General features: G+C 35.5%; 1 protein-coding gene across 1 annotated transcript; it reads right to left on the reverse strand.

Moving 5' to 3' along the window:
- Window positions 1-4,952: 4,952 nt before the first annotated feature.
- Window positions 4,953-5,944, reverse strand: LOC141710651 (metalloendoproteinase 3-MMP-like). Its single transcript, XM_074513204.1, has one exon. The coding sequence runs from the start codon at window positions 5,935-5,937 to the stop codon at window positions 5,014-5,016; it is 924 nt and encodes a 307-aa protein (XP_074369305.1). The 5' UTR covers window positions 5,938-5,944; the 3' UTR covers window positions 4,953-5,013.
- Between the last annotated feature and the right edge of the window lie 4,538 nt (window positions 5,945-10,482).

Below are 10,482 nucleotides of genomic sequence, written 5' to 3' on the forward strand. Positions count from 1 at the left end.
TGATACAGGGGAATCGAGGAGTAAAATAATAACTATTCTGAAATGTGGTTAAGGGATTAATTTTGGGTTTGAATTTTGAAGGGGGAGTCCCCACCATGATATAACGAGATACTATTCACCGGTCATTCCAAATTGCTAAGTGCGAACCATGCATGTTTCTTATAATAAAATATATTTGTGGAGACTAAAATGATTATAGGACACAAAATGTAGAGATTTCTGAGTAAAACTTCTATTGGGATTAAACTGAAATCAGTGCATACAAGAAAATATAAAAGAGTCTGACTAACAAACTACTACCTAAAACCCAGGTGCACGTCCTACACTATCTCCTACAAACTTGCAACTACTTCAGACCAAGTCTGACTCTACAACGTACATAATTTATTCAAATGCAGAAACAAATAAAAGTACAAGGAACATGTTTAGATAATAAACCCAACATGCTCCCCCTTAGTCTAAACATGTTTTAAATTCTTCACTCCAAGCAAGCTTTTCATTTTTTGAAATTTAGCTGCAGACAAAGCCTTAGTTAAGATATCAGCGCGCTGCTCACTTGTATTGATATGCTTGATTACGATCAGACCTTGCTCAACACATTCTCGAATAAAATGGTATCGCACGTCAATATGCTTACCACGTCCATGGAAAACTGGATTCATTTCTAGATCAATCGCAGACCTATTGTCGATAGATATAACAACATACCTGGTTTGATATCTGAGATCTAAACAAGAACTCGTTGCAACCATATGCCCTGACACGCAACGGTAGTGGTTGCTATAAATTCAGCTTCACACGATGAAAGAGCCACACAATGCTGCTTCTGTGACACCCAAGAAATTAAGCTTTTATCAAGATAAAATGCCATCCCACTCGTGCTCTTTCTATCCTCTACACACCCAGCCAAGTCACTATCAGAGAATCCTGACAGAATATAGTTTCCACATCCCTTTGTGTACCCTAAATCGTACTGCATAGTACATTTGATATACCGAGATATTCTCTTTATGACATTCAGATGTATTATAGTGGGTTTCTCCATATAGCGACTGACTATTCCTACAACATATGCTATGTTAGAACGAGTGTAAACCAAGTAACGTAGCCCTCCAACCAAGCACTTGTAATGAGTTGAATTTACCAGTTCACCATCTGAATCAGCATCGATCTACAGGTTGAAGTCCATAGGATACGTCACAGCCTTGCAGTCACTCATGCCTGCATTTTTGAAGCACCTTTGTTGCGTATGCAGTCTGTTTAAGTTTGATGTAACCACTGCCTTGTTCGACCTCCAAGCCCAAGTAATATGATAATCTTCCAAGATCGGTCATATCAAATTCACGACTCATCTCCCCCTTGAATTTGACAATATTAGAAACAGTGGTGCCAGTGATAATTAGATCATCAACATAGACGCCCACAATCAAGATTTCAGACCCTTCGTTTCATGTGTAAACAGCATGTTCATAGGGACATTTCACGAAACCAAGCTTCAACAAACACTTGTTTAACTGTGAATACCAAGCCCGGGGTGTTTGTCGTAACCCGTATAGGGCCTTGAATAATCTATAAACTTTATGTTCTTCCCCATTCTTCACGTAGCGTTTAGGTTCAGAAACATAGACTTCTTCCGAGAGAACACCATTTAGGAAAGCGGACTTGACGTCAAGGTGATGTACTTCTCATTCGTTCTTGGCTGCCAATGCCAAAAGTAAGCGAACCGTTTCTAATCTTGTGACCGAGGTGAAAACCTCATCATAATCAATACCATGGCACTACACGTAGCCCTTAGCCACCAAACGAGCCTTATGTTTGATTACCTCTCCATTTTGATCCTTTTTCAACTTGAACACCCACTTCAAGTCAATTTCTTTATGGCCCTTTGACAAATTTGTAAGTTGTCATGTCTTGTTCTTTTTTATAGTAGTAATTTCTGTATTCATCGCATCCCTCCAAGCCTCAGTTTTGACAGCTTGTTCAAAATTTATTAGTGCATCTACATTTGATAGTAGCAATTCATCCTCGATTTCCACTTCCTTAGTAACTCTATAAATGTCTGAGAGTTGTCCCATCCGTCTTGGTTCACTATCAGTGCTGGAACCACTAGAACTAGAGTCTTCTGTAACGTCATATGAAGAAGCAGACCTTGGTGTGAACTGGTGCGTGTTGCTCATATATTTCTGGTGTATCAATGTCAAAATTAATTTGAAATTGGGAAGCGTTGATTTGAGTGCACCTATCAGCGGTTTGATTTGCACCTTTATCCCAGTTCCAACCTTTTCCTTCATTAAATATAACGTCTCTGCTTACATGAATTCTTCCGGAATCCGGGTCGTACAATCGATACGCCTTAGTTCCTGGTTCTCGTCCAAAGTGAACTAACATTTTACTTTTGTCATCGAGTTTGTGAGTGAACATGGCTGGAATTTTCATATAAGAGATGCAACCAAAGATTTTCAGAAATTCAACAGATGGTTTGCGACCACACCATGCCTGATACGGAGTTATGTGTGAGAATTCTCAAGTTGGGAGCCTATTTAAGATGTATAGGGCATGTCTAGAAGCCTCGCCCCAGAACTGTGCAGGAACCCCCCTTTCCTTGAGCAAGCTTCTAGTCATTGCTGCCACGGTACGATTACGGCGCTCTACAACACCGTTTTGTTGTGGTGTGTAGGGCGCAGTATAATGCCTCAAAATGCCTACTTGTTCATAAAAGTCTTCAAACTCTTTGGAGCAAAACTCCCCCCACGATCAATACGGAACACCTGAATGCTTTGTTTTATAGAGTTGTTCTCGACCAGTAACTTGAACTTCTTAAAATAATTCAATGCCTCACTTTTAGATTTAATCATGTAAATCCACATTATACGAGTGTAATCATCTACTAATAGCATGAAATATCTATTTCCAGCAGGAGTAGAAGGTGAAATAGGCCCACAAAGATCCCCATGTAATAATTCTAATGCATGCTTACAAGTAAAATGAGAGTGAGTGGGAAAAGGCTTGCGGGATTTTTTTGACATAAGGCACCCATTGCAAAGCTCTTTTGGTTGATTTATGGATGGAAGACCATGTGCCATTTGATTCCTAGACATCAGCTGCATTGCATTAAAATTGACGTGGTCTAGGCGTGCATGCCATAACCATGACATATCTTCCTCCTTTGTAAGTAAGCAAACTTCCTTTGTGTCTTCAATGCGTATTTTGTAGAGACGATTTGGAGAGCGTTTTACGTGCATAACCAGCCTCCCGCAACTATCATAGACCCACAAGTTTTCTCCATTCAATACCACTCGATTTCCTTCTTCAGAAAGCTGACCCAGGCTAATAATATTGCTCTTCAATGTGGGTATATAATACACATCCTATAGTGCTCGTGTCTCGCCATTCTTGCAAACAATTCTTATTGTGCCCTTACCCTCAATTTGTAACAGAGATACGTCGCCAATTTAACCTGCCCCTTCATTTTTTTATCCAGAGTTTGAAATTTTTCACGGCACCCAGTCATATGGTTACTTGCCCCATTATCTAGATACCAGATGTCCTCCTCCAAAGTTTTTGTGTTCGAGCCTGCACACACCTTCAGATAAGAGAATCATGTCGTCTGTACCTTCATTATTCATGGCCATTAGGAGTGCAGGTTTTTCATCATATGTTTGTGTTAGATTGGCTTTTCCACATTGTATTTTGTCCCTCCTCCGTTTTCTGCATTCAACAGCAAAATGATCATAGGCTCCATAGTTGAAACAATTTATTTTACCTCTGTCAATTCGTCTTCGACCATCCTAATTATCTTTGTCACGGTGGTCATTTCCAACCTGAGACCCACCTCTGTTCGGCCTTCTCAACCATTCCTCGCGTGTAAGCAGGAGCTTTCCAGTGTTGTTCTCACATCGTGACCATTCCTCCTCGGTCAACAGGAGTTGTTGTTCTTCTTTGCTATCACCTTAACTAGATAGTCGTTCCTCATGAGCTTTTAGCGAGCCTATTACTTCTTCAACCGACATAGTTTCAATATTTCCAAATTGCTCGATAGCTGACGCTATTTGCAGAAATTTGGCAGGCACCGCCCTTCGCAATTTTTTCATAATGTATTCTTCTCCAATAATCTCTCCAAGTGCCCTGATTCTCGCAACCAGACCATTTAATTTCATGCAGAAATCATCTAGTTGATATGTGTCCTTCATATTTAAAGATACAAATTCAGATTTAAGTGTTTGAGCCTTTGCTTGTTTGACCATTGTAGCCCCTAGTGACACCGTTTTATTGCCTCCCAGGCATCCTTTGCGGTTTTCCGTTCCGAAAGCGTCAACAGAAATTTCTATGGATTACTCTAATAGTCATAGCCAAAGCTCGCTTGTCGATCTTGTCTTCCACAGCAGCCTTTTGGATCCTTTGGATCGATTGATTCCAATAAATACCCACATCTTCATTGCCCAAGCAGTATTATTTGTCTTTGTTAGCATTGAAAAACTCAACCCAATCTTCCCTTCCTTGTGCTTGCTCGACTCAGCCATCTTGTATGCCAATGAGATGTGAGTGAGGTAGAAGAAAGAACAGAGAGCTCTGATACCAGATGTAGAGACTAAACTTATTATAGGACATAAAATGTAGAGATTCCTGAGTAAAACTTCTATTGGGATTAAAGTGAAATCATGCATAGAAGAAAATATAAAAGAGCTTGACTAACAAACTACTACTTAAAACCCAGGTGCACGTCCTACACTATCTCCCACAAACTTGCAACTATTTCAGACTTACCAAGTCTGACTCTACAACGTACATAATTTATTCAAATGCGGAAACAAATAAAAGTACCAGGAACATGTTTAGATAATAAACCCAACAATATTAACCATAAAATTCTTTATTTTAATTATGTATAACACACATCCTTAAATACATACATACATACATAAAAATACAATAATTTATATAATAAAGCAATAGTAAATAATGGAAAAGGGATACACAAAGCTCTCGACATCGGAGGAATAACCGAAACCCCGTCTAAATGTTATATAATGCTTTGATTCCCTGAACATCATCAGCATGTAAATCTTTGACAGCTCCTAAAGGAATAGTTGGGAACATAATGGCATCTTGAACCTGGCTATGATCCAGTCCAAGAAGGTGTCCAATTTCATGCAAAGCAACAGTCTCTAAATCAGCATAGTTAGGAATAGCTCCTATAGACCACGATTCTTCCGAATCACAATGAAGCCTTCCGTCTGTTGGTGCAAAAGCATGAGCTAGAACATTTCCCGGACCATCAAAAGGGTTATCATCCCCATGGTCACCGCTTTCAAAACCAATCTTGATATCAGAGCTTTCTTTATCCTGAGTTTCTGAAAAAGTAAAATATTGTGTATTCGAAGCCCATTTGTCGAATGCTCTAACGAAAGGCGGTATAGAATCTTGGTGGGTTGTGGCGAGATCGAACCAGTAAGTAAGATGAGTCTTACCAGCTGGCCATCTTAGGGAGCCTTGGAAAAAACTATAATGAGAGACTGTATGGAATTCTTTACGACCGCGGTGATGATGTGCTTTTCTGTTTGTTTGCATGCTATTAGTTCCATTTATTACGTCGGGCACTCCGCACCGTGGCATCACCATCTTTGATAATGTTTCAGAATCTAGAGTTCCTGTAACATTGAGATTATAGTTGGCCTGGTACGTCTTCATGGCGGCCTCAAGAAAATCATCAAAATCGTCGTCGTCATCGTGTGCTTTAGAAGAATGATAATTTAGGTATCCGAATTTGTTAAGATATTGTTTTAGCTCATGAAGACCTTCAAGGTGATCTCCTTTTTGGCATCCCTTAAGATGCTTTAGAGATTGGAAAGATAGTGGCTTTTCGGAGTTGGATGGAAGAAGAAAGAGCAGGAAGAGGAGTGAGATGCATGAAATGATCAGCTGAAAATATTGTGCCATTGTATGTTTGGAAAGATAGAAGGAGATACCAAACTAGCTACCAGCAACATCCATATATATATAGGGACAGAATTGCATGCTATTAATTTAATGCTTTAATATTATAATAATTTCGTTAATCTTAATTAAAGTTAATATAATACCAACTACTGTAAATAACATAAAAGGAAAGTGTTTACGCAGATGCATGTCAACTTCTCCGCGTGTACAAAGCGAAGACTTAACTTGTACAAGCTGAAGAACACATATGTACATGCATGTAATTGTTCTATTTACTACAGTGGTGGCATTATAAAAAATAGGTTCAGAAAAGATTAATTGTATTTTAGCCCACATACAAGGTAAAGACTAATTCAAATCAAAGAGATAATCTTATTCAACAATGTTATCCCAGACAAATATTTAATAATTTCTTCCGGTAAAATTAAGGAAAAGATTTTATAAGCAGTGTGATATAATTGTAATACTTATAACAATAGTGGTAATATTTATATGAAAATTTTGGGGAAAAAGATTGGTTTTTTAGGAAAAACACAAGGCCAGGACTTCTACCTGTTCAAAGTAAAAACCCATTCAACAATAGATGCCCAATATATCAATACAATTCTGTGTGGAAATTAGGGATAGCATGATAGGTTTGTTTTCTTGGCATAACTGTAATTTTAACGGAGTAGCTAGTGGCAATTAATTAACAAAGATGTAAAAAAATTAATTAATAAGATGTAGAAATTATCATTGTATATATATATGTACGGGTATTCAAGCATAAAATTTTGTAATAAAAAATTTTCATGAATAATGTTTCTATATTTTTTTCTTGATCGATTGTCAGGGTTAGATTTTAATAAAGAAATGAAAATTGATAGAAAATAAATTAAATTTTTTCTAATAATTTTATTATCACATGTCATATATACTACTTATGTGCCTGTTTATAATAGATGTAGTACATCTAACAAAACACACATACAAATATTACCATATTTGTTTATTAGAATTTCAAACACTGCATTACATAATAATTATTCAAAAACTAATTCAACAAGTTAATCAACACAAATTTGAAACAATTTAAATAATTTTGAATTATTATTTTTAACTCTCCCTCTAAATTCAAAATTTTTAAATTTCTTCTTGACCAACAATATACTTCTCATCATCACACCATTGCAATGTAAAGCATTTCTCTCCACAATTTCTTCAACTAATATTTGTATTTATTTAAGAATTAGTGATGTACTTCTATCACCATTGGAGTAATTATCTTCGGTTTTCTTCATGATACATATAATCATTGACTTACTATTTATTCAAGGAGCACCTGTCTCCTAATTTTTACTTCTCTCCCTATTTTTTGTTTCATGTTTGATGCATTTATCACCAACTAGCATAACCCAGGCAAGGCACTGGTTATTTTCTAGAGTTTTTTTTATGCATGCAATTATAATATTTTTAGTTATATTCTTATTTTTAAACGTATTTATGTGTGTATCATTTTCAAGCATGACAATACTAAATTAAACAACGTTTCCAATATAGTTTACGAAGAAAAATTTATATATTCTTGTTTGTGTTGTATAATTGTATTTAATGAATGAATATAAACAGGGTAGTCAGTGTACGTTTAAAATGAAACAAATAAACTTAATATGTAGAATGTCATTGTTATGTTTACGAAGAAAAAGTTAAAAATTAACATATATGTTGAATACAGAGTTGACCAAAAATTTTGAATTTTATTTAAATAAACTATATAACTGGTCTATATTATTACTGAGTTCTCTACTAACTTACAATTAACTTACTCAATTTAAAAAGATAAAAAATGAATAACTGAATTCAGAATTACTTGCAATCATAATATACAATAATATAAAATTTACACTACTGTTAATATAAAAGTTGATTTTAATGAAAAATGTTAGTTTTTGAAATTTAACGTATGTATGTTTGGAAAAATACTAGTTTTTCTACACCACTCTTAACAAAATAAGATTAGGTTATATGTGTCTATGTTAGCATGTGAATTATCATATGTTACATTTCTATGTGCATAGTTTCCTACTTCCTCATCATCATCATTACCTAAATCATCCAACTCTTTCCTTCTGCAATATAAGCTTTACCCTGTTGCTTTCTTAGAAGAGCCTCATACTTTTCCTCCAATTCAAGATAGGCCTTGTCCTTTTTCACTTTTTTTGGCTTTCTACATTCTGAGGCAAAGTGGCCCAATTCATCATAATTGAAACATCTAATTTTTGATCTGTTAACAAATCTAGTCTTGTAGTCACTTTGGCCACCAGAGTTGTATTGAGTTTTTCCTTTCCGACTGCTGTCCTTGTTGAATGTTTGTCCTTTATTTTGAAAAACTTTGGCTTCTTTACTCTAATGTTAGAGAATTTCCTTGCAAAGTAAGCCATGGATTGATCTAATTCATCTAGTTCATCCAAGGTATAAAATTCATCTTCTTCAAGTTCAAGAATAACTTGCCTCTGTCGTTCCTTGTTTTTTTGCTCATTACTTGAAACAACCGGAGTCTGGATTTCTTATTCATCATCAGATGACTGGCGGTCATTAACAACTAAAGCACTTGATCCATCAACAATGTGCCCTTGACAATCTCTTAAAGATTTTCTTTGAATCATTTCCACATAGGTTTATAAAATACCATATAAAACCTTTAGTGTCATTCTACTCAAGTTTATCCCTTCTCTTATAGCTGAAATCTTCTGTTCTAGATAGTCTGGAAGAGTGAGCAAAAACTTCAAGTTAACCTCCTCCGCTTCATAGTATTTGTCATGAAGTTGAAAGTCATTAATCAGCTTATTGAATCTTTCAAAAATATCAGTTATACTCTCCTTTGGTTAAGCAATAAAACCCTCATACTGAGATACCAAGATCCTCCTTTGATTTGACCTAACTTCCTCTGTTCTCTCACATAGAACTTCTATTTTCTACCAGATTTGTTTGGCTGTGTCACAGTTGATAATATTATTGTACATTACATTGTCAAGTGACTCTATCAGAATTAGTTGTAAGCTATCCAAAGAGACTTTCTCCTTTTCAATCTCAGAGTACTTTGAGGGATCCTTTGGAGCATAATGAGCCGGAATGACCATGTCTCCATCTGTAGATTCCTCAACTCTTTCCCATGGGAGTGAAAGGGTCATTCTTGATAATTTGAACATATAATGGGTTGGCCATCTTTATAAACAGCAACATCTTCTATTTCCATAATATATAGCTGGCTTTGTCAAAGGCTGGTATCTTGATACTACTTAGCTTCTGTGTATTCATTCTTCGAAGATCTTTAATCTGTTTGCTTTCATATTTTGCTCTGATATTTCTGTGAATGTGTTTCAGATATTTTTAAGGCTGTTTTAATGTTTGTAACTTGGTTAACAAAGTACATTAAAAATGCAATAATATTATGTTAGCTGGAATAAAAAAGTGCACATAATATTTCAAAACTCACTTAATTTTGTATTAAAATCAAGCTAGTGTTTTGCTACAAATCCTGGGTTCTTTCTAAGTAAAGAACTCAGCTTCTTTTTTAGAGTTATAAGAAAAACTAGATTTGTTTGTTATAATTTAAAAGAAAAGGACTAGAGTTTATTTTATAGATTAGTAAACACAGGTTTACACAGCATGGAATAGAATGTACTAAACCTTAATTTAAGTTATCTCTAAAGATTTCCATTTCTGGCTTAGTGTATCTTTGCAAATCGTGTAGGTCTGTGACTTTCCTTTGTCAGTTAATCTGGGCCTTTGATCTTGCACTCTTCAAGCTGCTTTTGTAGACTTTTTAATCTAATTGATTAGATCATTTGTTGATTGATAATCTTGAATATTTAACTTGCCTGCATCCTGTACTTGGGGATCATATTGAGATCTCCAGTTTGATCTATAGAGTACTGACATCTCAATAAGTATAATGGCTTATCGAGATCTCTTAGTTCTCTATAAGTGTCTTTGACTTGTCGAGGTCTCTGCGTTCTCTATAAGTGAACTTTTCTTGTCGAGGTCTCCAAATTTCTGCATGTAGAAATGACTTGTCGATATCTCTAAGATCTCTAATGAGAAAATCGACCTGTCGATATCTCCGATCTTCATAACTACATTTTGACTTGTCGATATCTCTGAGTTCTCTAATGCAGAAATGACTTGTTAATATCTCAGAGATCACTATACACATTTTTACTTGTAGATATCTCTGAGATCTCTAATGATAATTTGACTTTTTGATATCTTCAATCTCCATATCTTCATTTGGCTTATCGATATCTCCGAGACTTCTCTATAAGCTATTTTGGAGTTCTCGATAAGTCATTATAGAGTTCTCGAATGACTTCTCTATATGACCTGATATGTGACTTGTAGATATCTTGACTTAGAACATTTTTCCGAAAACAGATTTATTCAACTCCATGCTTCTTCGCAATTTCTCTAAGGCGTGATCTTCTTGAGCTTCTTCAAGAGTTTATTCTTAGGCTTGAGACTATTTATAGAAAAATACTCCATTCTAATTTTTAACATTGTTACATA

This window comes from Apium graveolens, chromosome 3, assembly GCF_009905375.1.
Source record: "Apium graveolens cultivar Ventura chromosome 3, ASM990537v1, whole genome shotgun sequence".
Classification (NCBI taxonomy): domain Eukaryota; kingdom Viridiplantae; phylum Streptophyta; class Magnoliopsida; order Apiales; family Apiaceae; genus Apium; species Apium graveolens.

Coding starts and splice junctions, on each gene's coding strand:
- LOC141710651 (XM_074513204.1), bottom strand. CDS start 5,937: ATGGCACAATATTTTCAGCTGATCATTTCATGCATCTCACTCCTCTTC.